This window comes from Callithrix jacchus, chromosome 22, assembly GCF_049354715.1.
Source record: "Callithrix jacchus isolate 240 chromosome 22, calJac240_pri, whole genome shotgun sequence".
NCBI classification, from domain to species: Eukaryota; Metazoa; Chordata; class Mammalia; order Primates; family Cebidae; genus Callithrix; species Callithrix jacchus.
This window is the reverse complement of record NC_133523.1, coordinates 31,299,011-31,316,115: the sequence shown is the minus strand read 5'-3', so window position 1 is coordinate 31,316,115 and position 17,105 is coordinate 31,299,011. Positions and strand designations below refer to the sequence as shown.

Here is a 17,105-nt window from a genome sequence, read left to right as displayed (position 1 = left end):
TGGGATCTGGAGTGGGGACTGAGAACTTGCATTTGTAACAAATTCCCAGGTAATGCTGATGTCATCTGAAAATTACTGATAGGGGAAATTTTAGTATTATCATATTAAATACCATCACCTTTCTTAGGAATCTCCATCTCAAGGCTCAGAGAGATGAAGTGCTGCCGCAGGGGTACAGAGGGAGGAAACTCAAGGTGTCGGTCACTTGGTAGAGACCTTTGAGAGTGGGTGATTGCCTCAGGTCATTTCCAGAGAAATCTGTGTGCCTCTCCTTTAAGAGGAAGCTAAGCCACTCCCTCTTTTGGGAACGCTGGGAAGCAGTTCACCGAGAACAGAAAGTGCGTTCCAGGTACAACCCGGATTCCGTCAAACTACATTACCCAGAAGGCAGTGCTACAAGGGACGGAAGCCGGCTCCAGGCCCTAGACGAAGGGAGCAAAGGGGCGTTTCCCGTAGCGGCGTGGGCGGGACTTCCGGCGTCGAGTCTTCAGACCCGGTTCGGTAGTGGCTGCAGTAGTTACCGACACTACACCGGCTAGAACGCCGGACGGGGGACACTTTTCCAGGCCGAGTAGAGACGGACAGTGAGAAGGACAGGACTCACATGCTTTTATGTCAGCCGCTATCCCACCCCTACAAGCGTCTGCAAAACGTTTCCTGGGGCCTTGGTGCCAGCCCTGTGTCACTACGGCGCACGGAGGCGGCGCCGCGAACCTTGTACGCGTTTTACACGGCGGCAGGGACTGATGTCCCTCGCAACCCAGAGCCGGAGCCAGGGATCGGCCGGCGGACCGGCTTCCTCGCCTCCTCTCAAGGCCTCACTCCGTCGCCTGGGCCCATGGCGGCGCCGGCGTTGGTGAGTGGAGGGTTCTGCAGCCCGCCGGAGCTTGGGTCACTGCCCGCACCGTCCCATCCGCTGTAATACGGGGGAATCCTGGGACTCTGCCCTTCTCCGTTTTGATGCCCTAGGATCTGGAGATCCCAAAAGAGGGTGTGTGAGGGGGCAGGGCTAAGCACTTCCAACCCAGGGGCCTGAATCCAGGACAGGGGTTGTAAGGAGAAGTCCCTGCTTCTGGCTCTAACCTTGAGCTGTCGCTTGGCTGTCCTTAACTTCTATTCCTAAATAGAAGGGTCTAAAATGCGAGTCTCAATAATTTTCTCTATTGAGGGAACTAGAGTGGGTACCCTTGTGACTGATGTGAGTCCTGTCCTTCAGTGCTCGGAGAGCATCACTCTGGGTGCTGTTTTTGGAGAAGGACTCCCCAGATCCTCCTGTTGTTTTAGGGGATCACTCCAGGGGGAGTCTAGCCCTACCAAAAGCTAGGAGAGGGAATGAGAGCCTCGAGGGCAAGAGGTGAGGCGGGAGCAGCATTTTTGGCATTGCGGAGAAGAAAGATTATCATTGTCTTGTATCATTTTCCAGTGGCTTCCAACATAAGAGGCTTTTATCTCCCACATCCTTATATTCTGTCAAAGGCACCGTCTGCCTCCACAGAGCTCAGTGGTTCTCAGGAGATGCTCAGTGTTTCAGGGTCTGGACCCTTTACTGTCAACCAAGAAATGGGCTCTAATTTCATCTCTAATATCTCCCCAGCCACCTGTCACCTCTGTTTGGCTTCCCAGGCATTAGTATCATTTGAAGACGTGGTTGTGACCTTCACTGGAGAGGAATGGGGGCACCTGGACCTGGCCCAGAGGACCCTGTACCAGGAGGTGATGCTGGAGACCTTCAGGCTCCTGATCTCACTGGGTAAGACCTCATTACCCTCCCATGTAGGGGACTCACAGCCTCTTTGAATTCATCCTTTCTAGGCATGGCTAGTCCAGAAGCCGCAGGCCCCAACCTTCTCTGATCCCTCAGAGAAAGCAGCCTCAGCACATTGTGGTCTGACCTCCTCTTGCTGGGTTTCCCTCTATCTCCATCAGAGATTATTGTATAAGGAACATAGTCCTCCTCAACACTTTTATCCTGGTGTCTAGCACAGCTGGCCTCAGTCTGACATCCTAATCCCAGATTTCCATAAGAGGTAATTGGCCCAGCTTGATTGAGTCAGATGTCCACACAGCCCAGTTAGCAGGCTCTGTGAATAATGGAAGGTTCTGCAAGCAGCGGGTGATTGACACAGGCACTAAGAAGGTGTTTGTTATCAGTGCTGCTGGTATCTTTCTAAGCAACACAGTCTCAGCTGAAAGGTTTCTTTGGCCCCTGGCACCTGTACAGTTAACCCTTATTTCCTAAGGCTGGTGCCTTGCTCCTCTGCTGCTACAGGTGATGATTATATAGAGGCAGCTTAGACACATTATCAAATGGCATGGATATATGCTAAGAAAGCTGTTCCTTTTTTCTTTTCTTTTTCCTGTCTCTTGAATGTTGAGTGTTGGCTTAGAGCTGAGCCTTTAACACTCCTGTAGCTGGTGGCTAATTGCTTCCTCAGTAGAAAGAGTAACCTCAAATTCCCAGCCTTGAGCAGGCAGCATGAACTTGCTGGGACCTAATATCATTTTGATTTTGCCTTTTTAATTTTTTGAGACAGAATCTCGCTCTGTCACCCGGGCTGGAGTGCAGTGGTGCAATCTCAGCTCACTGCAACCTCCACCTCCTGGATTCAAGCAGTTGTCCTGCCTCAGCCTCCTGAGTAGCTAGGACTACAGGCATGTGCCAACACACCGAGCTAATTTTTTATCTTTTTAGTAGAGACGGGTTTCACCTTGTTAGCCAGGATGGTCTGAATCTCCTGACCTTGTGATCCACCCATCTCGGCCTGCCAAAGTGCTGGGATTACAGGCGTGTGCCACCATGCACAGCCTGATTTTGCTGTTTTTATAGTAACCTGTCACAGCAGGTTAACTAATATTTGTAAAGTGCTTAGAGTAGAACTGGAAACATAGCAGGTGTTCCACATGTGTTTGTTGTATTTAACATATGAATAAATACCAAATGCTCTCCTACCTAAACCTTTAATGGCCAGTTTTCCCAGACGTTGGTCTGAGTAGGAATTAATGGAGGCCCAAGGTCTGGCTTCTTCTAGGTGTTTAAATGGTTACCTTCGACAGGGCTCTCCCAGCCCTGTGTCCTCACAAGGAATCAGTCATTAATGAAGTAAACACGGTGTTCTTTTATGACAACTGTGATTAGCAGTCCAAAGGAGATGTATGGGGAACAGCATTCCAGGAGGAGGGATCAACACGAACCACGTCCCTGTGGGAGGAGGGTGCTTGATTCTTTAACAGAGATGAAGGCAGGCCTGATTCCCCTTTAACACTGCTCATTATCCAGCTCAGCACCAATGGGAGAACATTTGCTGGGTGTGCATGTGCCATTTTAGTGTGTGTAGTCCTATGGTGAACATTTGCTAAGTGACAGCTGGATGCATGCCAGGACAAGATTTTCCAGCTGATGCTTCTGGGTCCTGGTGCCTCAGTCATTGACTTTTCTCCAGAGGCTTCTGTCTTTTAGCCTTCACAGTTGGCAAAATGTGTGTGACTGTATGTGGAAGAAGACCACCTCATGCCAGTTTCACCCTGAAAATAATTTATTACTTCATCTAGTGAGAAGCCCTGAGGTGCTGCTGGCTCCTGGTTTGGTCAGTGCCAACCCCTTTCTCTCTGTCTGCTTTCTCTCCTTGGTCTAGGGCCCTGGCCAGTCCCCCTGCAGGGCAGCAGGCCTCCATGTTCAGCTTCGGTCCCTGGCCTGCCACACACAACTGATGATCAGTAGATGCCATTCATCAGGTGATTTAGTCCCATGTTTTTCAACCATTGTGGGCAACAAAATCACCTGGGGAGCTTTAAAAACTATCAGTACTCAATCCTTCTGCTCAGAGATTTGGTTTAATTCGTTCTGTTTTTGGAACTGGGTGTTGCTAGGTAGTTTTGATGCACAGGGTGGTTGAATCCTACTGACTTGGATTAATTAGAAAATACTTTTGGTGAGGTACAGGAGGGCCCTTTCTGGGGTTCCACTGCAGTATGTTAAAGGTATATACTCCTTTACACCTCAGACTTTTCTGTCTGTACCTGTATACCATACTCCATTTATCTCTCCATGCACAGGGCATCCTGTTCCCAAACCAGAGATGATCTACCTGCTGGAACATGGGCAGGAACCTTGGACAGAGAAAAGAGGCCTCTCCCAAAGCACCTGTGCAGGTTGGTGACTGACAGTCTGGCAGTGGGTATCAGGGCAGCCTGCAGACCACCTGGGCATCACTGTGTCTGTAATGCCATGGGCAGCTTTATTGTGGTCTTGGGCAGTCATGGAGCCCTTGACCCCATGGTCCCCCATCTTTCCACTGCTATCACACACTGTTTGCCTTTATTCAGGTTGGAATATATTAGGTAGGAGACGGACTCTAGGCTTTAATGATTTGCGACTCACTAGCCTCATGACTCTAGAGAAGTTGTCTGATGTCACTGTGCCTTTGGTATATAAGTTAGGCTGAGTTAATTACCTTCTCTGAAAAATAAACTCAAAAATCCTGATGACTGAAAGATTAAGTTTTATTTTGTTTTGTTTTTTTCATCCATGCCATAGTCCAGCGTGGGTCAGCAGGAAAGCTCTGTACCCTGTACTTATATAGGAATCAGGAGCATTCTGTTGTCAGTATGCAGCTTAAGGTTGCCCTGGCAAGAGGAATGGGAGAGAAGGGCAGTAGTCATTTCCACTTGCACACACACGTCACTTCCATTCACATTTTATTGACAAGAACTGGGTATTAGGCTACATGTTGTATCAGGCTGGGAAATGTGGTTTAGCTTTTTTATGCCCAAGGAGAAGAGCCCATGGGTATAGTGAACACATACTTGTCTGATAAACTTAGCCTACATTTGAAAGGTAGTGATGATAGTTTCTGCATGATTGGGTTGTTTAGGAATGTGATTGCATAACAGGAGACTGCCTAGGACACTGCCTGACCCAGAGTGGCTCAGTGGAAGTCACCTGTTTATAATATTCATGTAGTGTTAGTCATAAGGAATAGTGACAGCTCAGACGTTCTTCTGCACTCAGAAGACAGTCCTTTCTTTTCCTGCAGATTCCTGTTTCAAACTACACTCTGCATCCCACCATTTTTCACCTTCTCCAGCCTGTCATTTATTGATCCATCCATCCGTCCTTTCATTTGTGTATCAAATGCGCAGAAGCACTCCCTATTCCTGTTGTTTTCTGGTCTTCCTGTCTTATAAAACCTCAAAGTGACAATTGCCTTTGTCAGTCTCACAACTGGGCTGCCACGGGAAGCCAAAGCCACTAAGCAGGTGGATTTGTGACACTGCAGATTCGCCTTTTCGCCCGTCTAGCGTCCTTCTTGTCTGCTGAGCCAGCTTTCACTCCTCTCCCCAGTTCCATGTCTTCACTTGAATGTCTTAGAAGCACCTCACACTCATCATGCCTCAAAAGGATCACATAATCTCCCCATTTTCAGCTAATGGCCCTTACAGTGAGTAGAGAAAGCTAAAAACAAACATGGACAACCCCTCAGCACCTCCATCTCCCTAATACCCAATATCCAACCATCCCTGAATCTTGACCATTTTACATCACTCATGTCTCCTGAATCCATCACCTTCACCAGTTCCATCAGCTCCAACATTAGTACTCTAGGCCAAGTGATTATCATCTCTTGCCTGCGTAATGCTAACAGATTCCTCCCTGTTTTCCCCACATGTGTCCTGTGCCTCTGGTCGGCCTTGTGTATAATATCTGCATCCACTTACATGTTCCAAGTATCACCACCCCCCTTGCCACTGATGTCAGAACATCTAACCTACTTTATGAATAAAGGCTACACCCTTGGTTTTCTTGCTTATTTTAATTGCATTTTAGGTTTTGGGGTATATGTGAAGAATATGCAAGATAGTTGCATAGGTACACATGCAGTGGTGTGATTTGCTGCCTTCCTCCCCTTCACCTGTATCTGGCATTTCTCCCCATGCTATCTCTCCCCAACTCCCCACCCCGCACTGTCCCTCCCCTATTCCCCCCAACAGACCCCAGTGTGTAGTGCTCCCCTCCCTGTGTCCATGTGTTCTCATTGTTCAACACCTGCCTATGAGTGAAACATGTGGTATTTCATTTTCTGTTCTTGTGTCAGTTTGCTGAGAATGATGGTCTCCAGGTTCATCCGTGTCCCTACAAAGGACACGAACTCATCGTTTTTGTTGGCTGATTTTCTTGCTTTTTGACATTTACTGATTCATGTGCATCTGACTCATCATCCCTGCAGCTTCCTTCTCACTTCTGTGGAGGAGTTTTCTTCCTGGCCATGGCTAATTTCTCCAATAGAATCTAGATCACACCTTCTGCCTTCTCAGGTGTACTAGCCATCTACTGCTATTAAAATGTAACAATATTACCACAAACACTGTAGCTGAAAACATCACTCATTTATTATGGATTGGGAGTCCAGGCACAGCTTAGTCGGGTCCTCTCAAGCCTGTCATAGGCAGCTAATAGCTCATCATCACAGTCAGCTCACTTCTTCAAATCAAGCCACTGTGGGAGACTCCAGCAAGACAGATGCTACAGTCTTAGAAAATTACCTGGTTTTTTTTTGAAATGGAGTTTCCCTGTTGTTACCCAGGCTGGAGTGCAGCGGCGCGATCTCGGCTCATCGCAACCTCCACCTCCTGGGTTCAGGCAATTCTCCTGACTCAGCCTCCTGAGTAGCTGGGATTACAGGCACGCGCCACCATGCCCAGCTAATTTTTTTTGTATTTTTAGTAGAGACGGGGTTTTCACCATGTTGACCAGGATGGTCTGGATCTCTTGACCTCATGATCCACCCGCCTCGGCCTCCCAAAGTGCTGGGATTACAGGCTTGAGCCACCGTGCCCGGCCTAAAATTACGTTTATTTTATCATGTATATACCATCATCTTTGCCATATTCTATTCTTTTTTTTTTTTTTGAGACAGAGTTTCGCTGTTGTTACCCAGACTGCAGTGCAATGGCACGATCTCGGCTCACCGCAACCTCCACCTTCTGGGTTCAAGCAATTCTTCTGCCTCAGCCTCCTGAGTAGCTGGGACCACAGGTGCGCACCACCATGCCCAGCTAATTTTTGTATTTTTAGTAGAGACAGGGTTTCACCATGTTGACCAGGATGGTCTCGATCTCTTGACCTCGTGATCCACCCGCCTCGGCCTCCCAAAGTGCTGGGATTATAGGCGTGAGCCACCATGCCCAGCCGAGACTTTTTTTTTTAATGCTCTTACCTCACCAGCAGCATCTAAATATTGTTGACTCTGTTTCACCTGAACAACCAAGCTTGTTGGAGGAGTCTTCTCATTCTTGGAAGAGACATCTACACACGACCTTCCTTTATTTATTTTTTCCCTTATTTTTGTACTGAGGTGCAATTTACACATAAGTGTACAAATCATAAAGGTTCATTTCTATAAAATTTTGTATATGTGCAAATCAGACAAACCACCTCACAGGTCAAGAAATACAGTGTTTTCACCACTTAACAGGCTCCTTGTGCTCATTCCTTGTCAATATCCTCTTCTACAAAATTAGCCAGTGTTTAGACTCTATCACCATACATTAGTTTTTAAGGCATGTAAATAGAACCCCCCAGTACATACTCTGCCAAGTTCTTTTGATAATCTTTATGACTCAGATTCATTCATGTGGCTGCATATAATTGGAGTTAGTTTATTACCATCATTGAATGAATAGACTACATATACCCATTTTCCTATTGATGGATATTTGACTTGGTCTCCATTTTTGGAATATTATGAAGACTACTCTTTTTTTTTTTTTTTTTTTTTTTAGCTGTAAGTTTATTCAATGCAAAATAATCCTCTCCAATTTTACTGAGGTGGCTGACCACGTCCACGACCAAATCCGCCTCTAAACTGGAATTCGGTTGCTGACCCAGCCCCCGCCTCGGCTTTCTTGTCAGCACCAGGTGGCACAGCACTCCGTCTGTAGGTATCTCTGTCAGCTTCCCCTCTTGTCAGTCTTGCAGGTCGCTCACCTTCCAGACCTTTAGGCCGAGGCCTGCCTGTCTGTGGACGGCTGCGGCGTAGGGTGGCAGGCACGATCTCTGGGGGCAGATGGAGGTAATCACGGAGATACTGGATACCCTCACTGGTAAGGTACCAGTAGAAATGTCTCCAGGCAAACTGTTCCTTCACATAGCCTCGGGATTTGAGAGACTGCATGGCCTTCATGACATGAAGGTTGGGCACGTTCTTGTCCGCCAGCTCTGGGTACTTAGGCATGTGGACATCCTTCTTGGCCACCATGACTCCCTCCTTAAAAAGGAGCTCATAAATGGCAATCCGGTTCTTCTTAGGCATCAACATTGCGACGACTGTAGAGTCCGGGGTCGGAGCTGAAAGGGAAGACTACTCTTAGGAGTATTCTTGATTGTATTTTTTGTTGGATATAAACCCATATTTCTGTTGGGAATATACACACAAGTGGACTGGCCAGATCATGTGTGGGCACATGATTAGCTTTAATCGAAACCACCAGCTTCAGGGTAACTGTACATTTCATGTTTCTACCAGCTACATATGAAAGTCTTCATTGTTCCACATACACCCGAGCAGTTGGTATCTTTCCCTTTACTCTTTGAGATAGGGTTTCACTTTGTCTCCCAGGCTAGTATGCAGTGGTACAATCTCAGCAGCCTCTAATTCCTGGGTTCAAGTGATTTTCATGCCTCAGCCTCCTGAGTAACTGGGATTATGGGTGCATACCACCACACCTAGCTGAATCTGTGTTTTTAGTAGAGAAGAGGTTTTGCTATGTTGGCCAGGCTGGTAACTCCTGGCCTCAAGTGATCTGCCCATCTCAGCTTCCCAAAGTGCTGGGATTACAGATGTGAGCCACCATACCTGGCCACAAATGAACATTTTACATGCTTTTTCTCCTAACAACTTGTAGGCAGGAACTGAGAGTATCCCAGTCTTTCAGATGAGAAACGTGAACCTTAGAAAAGTGTGTTAGTCTGGCTGGCTACTGTAATAAAATGCTATAGACTTTATGGCTTATACAGCAGAAAGGTATTTTCTGTCAGGTCTAGAGGCTACAAGAACAAGGTCAGGGTACCAGCACGGCTGGGTTCTGGTAAGGGCTGTTTTCCCAGCCTACAGACAGCTGCCTTCTCACTTTGTGCTCACATGGCCTTCCCTCCATGCCTTCACACACAGTGGAAGCTCTCTGGTGTCTCTTGCAAGGGTGCCAGTCCTGACAGTTCTCAGCCCTATCCTTATGACCTCACTGCACCATAATTACTTTTATAACAGCCCTCCCTTTTAAGGAAACACAAACTTTTGGTCGATAACAAAAATCTAATTTGCCAAGGACATCTAGCTTGGCAGAGGTAGAATTTGTTGTTGTTGTTGTTGTTTTGAAACAGAGTCTTGCTCTGTCATCCAGGCTGGAGTGCAGTGGTGCCATCTTGGCTCACTGCAACTTCCACCTCCCAGTTTCAAGCGATTCTCCTCCCTCGGACTCCCAGGTAGCTGGGATTACAGGTGCACGCCACCATGCCCAGCTAATATTTGTATTTTTAGTAGAGATGGGATTTCACCATGTTGGCTAGTCTTGTCTCGAACTCCTGGCATCAAGTGATCCACCCACTTCGGCCTCCCGATGTGCTGGGATTACAGGCGGTAGCCACTGCTCCTGGACAGAAGTGGAATTGGAACTCAAGTATTCTGGCTCTGTACCCAGCTCTTAACCATGATGCTCTACTGTGTCTCAACTCAGCAGAAACTCTTCCCACATTATCATACTTAATCTTTTATAGCGTTTTGCCCACTTGTTTTCTTTTTCCTCTTCTGATGACCTTCACTTGTCTTTTCACTCTGATCACTTCTCCAACATTGGCTTCAACAGGCATCTCACAGACCTTTCTATTTATGCTTCCCCTGGGGGTACTCATTTATGTTTATACTGTCAACTCAACACAAGTGTGGTAGGTCTCATACTATTGACTCAATAGCTAATATGTTGTTTGCCAACGTGGTTCCTGGTGCCTTACTAAGCACTGTATATGTGCTATTTTGCTTCATCCTTACCACAGTCCTTTCAAAGAAAAGGCAATAAAGGCCACAGAACTAGTGTGGAGTATTGGTAGAATTTCACACTGAGGTGTTTGTCTTCAGAGACCATGAAGTTAACTATGATCCTCTGCAGGACTTTTTTTTTTTTTTAATTTTGAGATGGAACCTTGCTCTGTTGCCCAGGCTGGAGGGCAGTAGTTTGATCTTGGCCTGCTGCAACCTCTGCCTCCCGGATTCAAGGGATTCTCCTGCCTCAGCCTCCCGAGTAGCTTGGATTACAGGCACCCACCATCAGGCCTGGCTGATTTTTGTATTTTTAGTAGAGACAGGGTTTCACCATATTGGCCGGACTTGTCTCGATCTCCCACCCTTCAGTGATCTGCCTGTCTTGGCCTTCCAAAATGCTTAGCTTTGTCTTCATGCTACTTTTTAAGACTGTTTCATCTTAAAATGGTAAATTTTATATTTTATCCCAATAAAAAAGTCAGAAAAATAAATTTAACATATCTACATATCTTTTTATAATGCCATTTAAAACTGATAAACCTCAAAAAAAAATAAAAGGTTGTTACATTGTATTTTCATGTATTTTGCTTTTTTTTTTTGATCATTATAAAAAGTGTATTATGGTTTATATTGTCTTCTGAGGTTTCACTCATTCAACAGTAAGTTACTAACATTCCTGATGCAGATAGCTATAATTCACTCATTTTCTTCCTGCTGTAATCAATTGCGTGACTATAACACAGCGTATTTATCCATTTTCAGAGAGAGCTTGAAAATGTTTGCTTATAGTTTTTTGTTCTCACAAACAGTGTGGCCATAAATTCATATTTATCTGTCCTGAGACTCATATGTAGGAGTTTCTCATAGTAAGGTTCCTTGGACTGGCATTTCTGGATTATAAGGTAAGCGAAAGGAGAATTTTACTAGATGATGCTCTGTTGTTTCCTAAAATGGTTATACACATTTCACTTCCTTTGTCTTATCTGAACAATTTCATAAAACAACATTGTCTTTAATACTTGATATTGTTAGCTTCTTTAGTTTTTTCAGCCTAGTGAGTATAAAATGGCATGTCTCTATGGTCCTAATTTGATTTTTCCCCATTACCAAGAAAGTTGAACACTTCTTATGTTGATTGGTCAATGTATATCTTCCGTAAAATATCAGTGCATAATATGTTCATTTTTCATTTTTGGATAGAGTGAAGTTCCCAACCATAATTGTGCATTTGTTTCTCCTTTCAACTCAATTTTTGGATCATGTATTTTGAGGCTCTGGTGTTGGGCATGTACAGATTTAGGATTCTTTTGTCTTCTGGTGCTGTGGTCTTCTCTTCATCTTGTGATGCCCCTCTGTGTCTCATTTTCTCTGGTCTCTAGTCTTCTATCTGATACTAATATTAGCATTTTTGTTTGTTTGCTTTTTTCTTTATCATATTTACTATAGTCAAATTAACTACTCTTGTCATTATTAATGCTTTATATCTTGTTTAGGAAATCTTTCTCAAAAGATTCATTTTTATTATATACTAAATGTTTTTAATGTTTGGCTTCTGACAGTTAAATCTTAATCAGTCTGGAGGTAATTCTGTATGTGGTATGAGGTAAGAATATTATTTCATTTTTTCTTATGTGGCGAATAATTTTTCTAGATCCATTTACTGAAGGCTCCTCCTTTTCCCAGTGGCCTTCTCTGCTGCTTCTATCATATATCAAAGTTACATATATACATTTCTGAGTTCTCTATTTCATTTTTCCCTTTCACCATTTGTCTTAAATCTGTGCCTAATCACACTGCCTGAATGCATATAATTTCATCATATTATTAATTCCTAATGGGGTAAGTCCCCTGCTTTATTCTTCAGAGTTATCCTGGTCTCTGTATCAGCTGACTGATCTCCATCCACAGTCAGCTTATCAATATCTATGAAAAACCCTATTGGGACTTTAGGGATAATTGACAACTTTATATTGATTAATCTCTTTTCATATAGATTTTCTTTAATGTGTTAAGTTTTATAATTTTCTTCATGTAGATCTTACGTATTTTCTGTATGTTTGCTTACTCTTTATTCAGATACAGTGAACTCATTATGTTTGTCCAGCTGCTTCTGACCCTCCACCCTCCTCACTTTTACACAACTGAGAATCCTGAGAATCTGTTACGCCTCTGCCTTTCCATCTTCATCTCCATCATTGTCTCATCCCATTCACATTATTCAGCAATCAGCATTCTCTCAAGACTCTCAACCCTTGTACATCCTGTTTTCATCTGCTGAAGTTTCCCTCCAAATTACTCTGTCTGGGAACTCCTACTCTCCATTTGTTTTTTGTTTTTTGAGACAGAGTGTCACTCTGTCGCCCAGGCTGGAGTGCAGTGGCACTATCTCGGCTCACTGAAACCTCCGCCACCTGGGTTCAAGCAATTCTTCTCCCTCAGCCTCCTGAGTAGGTGGGATTACAGGTGTGTGCCACCACACCCAGCTAATTTTTGTATTTTTTAGTAGAGACAAGGTTTCACCATGTTGGTCAGGCAAGTCTCAAACTCCTGACCTCATGATCCACCTTGGCCTCCCAAAGTGCTGGGATTACAGGCGTGAGCCACCATGCCCTGCCCTACTCTCCTTTTTAAAGAAAGCTCACATAGCACCTTTTTTTGGTGCTGTGATCCAAGAGATCTACTGATCCATCTCTGTCTCTCATCTGGGCCATGTTAAGTTTACCTTCCCTGCACTGTCATAGTGCCATGAGACTGCCTCTGTCAGAGCACATTTATCACACACATTGTAATTATTAGTCTGCCCACTCTCCCTCATTTGAAAGAGTGAGGAACAGCCTCCATTCCAGATTCTCTGTCCCCTGCCCTTGCTTTTCCTTCTGGGTTTCCTTTTGAAGATGTCAAGAGCCCAAGAATTAGGAAAGACATTGCAAGCCTGGTTTTGAGAGATGTAAAAAATGCAGTAGGTATTAGAGATGGTTTTCACCTTCATTCTGCTAAAGTGGTTTGTTCTATGGTGACATCACTAATGTTCTTTTATTCTTTAATATTGGATTTCCTTCAGGTGAAAAAGCAAAACCCAAGACTACAGAACCTACTGCTTCTCAGCTGGCCTTCTCTGAGGAATCCTCTTTCCAAGGACTGCTGGCACAGAGATCCTCAAGGAATTCCAGGTTGGGGCAAGCTAGAGATGAGGAAAAGCTTAAAGAAATTCAGGAAGGGAACTTGAGGCCAGGAACAGACCCCCACAAACAGATATGCCCTGGGAAGTTGAGCTATAAACATGATGATTTGGAGCCAGCTGATAGTCTGGGTTTAAGGGTTTTACAGGAACAAGTCACTCCACAAGATGTTCTTCATGAACGTGACACTCAAGGACCAGGAAAAGATCCCATGATTGATAGAAGGAATAATGCTTACACATGCACGGAATGTGGGAAAGGGTTTAGCAAGAAGTGGGCCCTTGTTCGGCATCAACAGATTCATGCTGGGGTAAAGCCCTATGAGTGCAGTGAGTGTGGGAAAGCCTGTCGTTACATGGCCGATGTCATTCGTCATATGAGGCTTCATACTGGGGAAAAACCATATAAGTGTATTGAGTGTGGGAAAGCCTTCAAACGCAGGTTTCACCTCACAGAGCACCAGCGTATTCACACTGGAGATAAGCCCTACGAGTGCAAAGAATGTGGCAAAGCGTTCACCCACCGCTCTTCTTTTATCCAGCATAATATGACTCACACTCAAGAAAAGCCCTTTTTATGCAAAGAATGTGGCAAAGCTTTTTACTACAGCTCTTCATTTGCTCAGCACATGAGGATTCATACTGGAAAGAAACTCTATAAGTGCAGTGAATGTGGAAAGGCCTTTACACACCGCTCCACGTTTATCCAGCACAGCATGACCCACACAGGAGAAAAACCATTTTTATGTAAAGAGTGTGGAAAAGCCTTTTGCCTCAATTCATCCTTCACTCAGCACATGAGGATTCATACTGGAGAGAAACCCTATGAATGCGGTGAATGTGGAAAGGCCTTTACTCATCGCTCTACTTTCATCAGACATAAGAGGACCCATACTGGAGAGAAGCCCTTTGAGTGCAAAGAATGTGGGAAGGCCTTTTGTGACAGCTCTTCCTTAATTCAGCACATGAGGATTCACACTGGTGAGAAGCCTTATGAGTGCAGTGAATGTGGAAAGGCCTTTACACACCACTCTGTTTTTATTCGACATAACAGGACCCACAGTGGACAAAAACCCTTGGAGTGTAAAGAATGTGCAAAAGCCTTTTACTATCTCTCTTCCTTCACGCGACACATGAGGATTCACACTGGAGAGAAGCCCTATGTTTGTAGAGAATGTGGAAAGGCTTTTACCCAACCTGCAAATTTTGTTCGGCATAATAGGATCCACACTGGAGAAAAACCCTTTGAATGCCAAGAATGTGAGAAAGCCTTTTGCAACAACTTTGCTTTAACTCAGCACATGCGAACTCACACTGGAGAGAAACCCTTTGAATGCAGTGAATGTGGAAAGACCTTCAGCCACAGTTCATCGTTCACTCACCATCGAAAGATTCATAGCAGAGTTTAAAAGATATAGGAAGGTCTTTTACAAGTGTGTTCATCTTTAGTGAACTCATAGTAGTAACATACCTTTCCTTTTGAATATAACTTGAGGAAAATCTTTTGGCCAGAGAAACATCTTAAGATCTGAAAATTCATACTAATGAGAAACATAATTGTCCCTGTGAAATGTTTTTATAGCAGGTAATCACTTGTCATTCAAAGAATTATGTTAAAGATTGACCCAGTTTAGAGCCTTACACTGTAACCTGAGAATAATTGAGGGAAGAGACCTGGTAGTTAACATGCATTTACGTAAAATGTCAGCAACAATGTTCCTCTTATTAATACTACAAATCCATCTCAAGCATATTTTAAAATAATGACAGATGGCGTAAACAATCTGTAAGAGAAAAGAAAAAGAAGTGCAAACTTGTTTTCAGTTTCCCTGTTTATGATAGTTCATCATTTGGCAGGTTAGGGGATGGAGCAGGGAATGTCTCATCCCCTTTGTATGTTTTACATATATATATACACACACACACACACACACACACACATACTAAGACACACGCTTTGGATTAAGAGACCCTCAAAACAGGCTTTGTGTGAGCAACATGGCTGTTTATTCACCTGGATAAACAGCCTGGGCTGAGGCTGAAAAGGGTGTCATGAAGGGCAGTGGGATAGGAGTTGGTTTTATAGGTTTGGGGTGGGCAGTGAAAAGTTACAGAGTGAGATCAGTTACAGTGGTGTGGGTAGGGGCAAGGAGTATACCTTACCATAAGTTCAATTACAATGGTGGGTGAGGTAAAAGTAGTTAAGATGGTAGGGTGGGGTGAGGAGTATTCACATTATCATAACAGTTAAAATGGCAGGTTGGGGTGAGAAGTATTTGCATTATCATAATAACAGTTAAGATGGCAGTGTGAGGTGAACCATCTTAACTGGGAGAAGCTCCACTGGGCTATCAGGGATAATGGTAAACGTAGGCAGGGGTCAGGGGATGATCAGCCGAGGCAGGCAGGACTTCAGACTTTCTGAATCCGGGCTTGTACATGGAGGCCTGACAATATATATGTATATATGTCTCCAGAGCCAGGAGAATTGTGAGGGCAGCTCTGCCAACATTTATTAGAAGTGTTTATTGTTCCGAAACTGTCGTCTCTACCCTTGAGGTAGCGTGTTTGTGAGAAATATAAAGGCTTGAGTCATGAAATACTTAACACGTGTACATGCACACACATGTATTTATATGCAGTGAATTGTTATTCATGGTAGTTAGGTTCTGTGAATTTTTTGTGCACACTGAAGTAGTGAATGCTGAATGATTGTTGCTAGGGGAAATACAGGGTTAGCTTCTGTGAGCCTCTGATTCAAACATTTTTATCAACTAGTCAACACACAACCTTCTATGGGTGTGTGTTTGTTTGTTTAAAGGCACCTTATCAGTGTTTTGTTTCTTAATTATAATTACATTAGAAGTATAACTCATGACTGAATGCATCTTATTTTTTTTATTTGAGATGGAGTTTCACTCTTGTTGCCCAGGCTGGAGTGCAATGGTGCAATCTCGGCTCACTGCAACCTCTGCCTCCCAGGTTCAAGCGATTGTCCTGACTCAGCCTCCCAAGTAGCTGGGATTACAGGCGCCTACCAGCACACCTGGCTAATTTTTGTATTTTTAGTAGAGGCAGGGTTTCACCATGTTGGCTAGGCTGGTCTCAAACTCCTGACCTGAAGTGATCCACCTGCCTCGGCCTCCCACAATGCTGGGATTACAGGCTTGAGCCACCGCGCCTGGCCTGAATGAATGTTATTTAACACACATTTTCTCTTTAAGTCACATCACAGCCTTTTTGTATTTAGGGACACTAGACAGCATTTGAACACTGCTTGGGGGCCATTTTACATAGCAAAATTACCCCCAATAAAAATCAAAAACATCCAAAAACATGTCACTAAATAGACTGAAAATGATACATTATAAATGCTGAAACAAGAAAGTAAGCGTCACCTTTGATCTCAGCTAGTAACATGCAGGCTTGCTGACTCATTTTCTTCATCACTCTGTTCATGTCTGCAAATAACTGCAAAAATGCAAAAACCTCCAAGTACTGATTTTGGAGTTATAACAGAGAGCTGAAGACCCCATTCTCCCTCACAGTTGCCACCTCTGCTGTAGTTGTGGCTGCACCTATACTTGAGCCTCGTGGCTAAGAGCCTAGATGATGGATTGGGATTTCAGATAATTTAGGTTTACATGACCCATTGGGTGACCTTGGCCATGCCACTTCTCCATGGAGTTGCGTTACTCTCTCTAAGGGTAGGAAGGTGGACATTAAAATATTAACATTTGGGGAGGGATAGCCTGGGGAGAAATGCCAAATGTGGGTGAAGGGGAGAAGCAAAGCAAAGCACACTGCCATGTGCGTACCTACGCAACTGTCTTGCATGCTCTGCTCATGTACCCCAAAACCTAAAATCCAATAAAAAATTAAAAAATAAAAAATTA

At 44.3% G+C, this 17,105-nt stretch overlaps 1 protein-coding gene and 1 pseudogene across 2 annotated transcripts; one reads left to right on the top strand and one right to left on the bottom strand.

The window, feature by feature from the left end:
- The first annotated feature begins 489 nt into the window (after nucleotides 1–489).
- On the top strand, nucleotides 490–17,102 carry ZNF599 (zinc finger protein 599). 2 transcript variants are annotated; one of them, XM_008987714.5, is made up of 4 exons: nucleotides 490–856; nucleotides 1,624–1,750; nucleotides 4,054–4,149; nucleotides 13,093–17,102. In XM_008987714.5, the coding sequence occupies exons 1-4, from the start codon at nucleotides 605–607 to the stop codon at nucleotides 14,616–14,618; spliced, it is 2,001 nt and encodes a 666-aa protein (XP_008985962.1). In that variant the 5' UTR covers nucleotides 490–604; the 3' UTR covers nucleotides 14,619–17,102. The 2 variants fall into 2 exon arrangements, with proteins under 2 accessions (XP_008985962.1, XP_054106240.1); XM_054250265.2 differs by having other exon boundaries at nucleotides 490–991.
- On the bottom strand, nucleotides 7,749–8,352 carry LOC118150139 (small ribosomal subunit protein eS10 pseudogene; annotated as a pseudogene).
- Nucleotides 17,103–17,105: the final 3 nt, after the last annotated feature.

Bases quoted from the DNA above. Each gene is read 5' to 3' on its own strand.
- ZNF599 (XM_008987714.5), top strand. From the start codon at position 605: ATGCTTTTATGTCAGCCGCTATCCCACCCCTACAAGCGTCTGCAAAAC. The intron at 857-1,623 runs GTGAGTGGAGGG...TTGGCTTCCCAG, and splicing joins CCATGGCGGCGCCGGCGTTG to GCATTAGTATCATTTGAAGA. The intron at 4,150-13,092 runs GTTGGTGACTGA...GATTTCCTTCAG, and splicing joins CTCCCAAAGCACCTGTGCAG to GTGAAAAAGCAAAACCCAAG.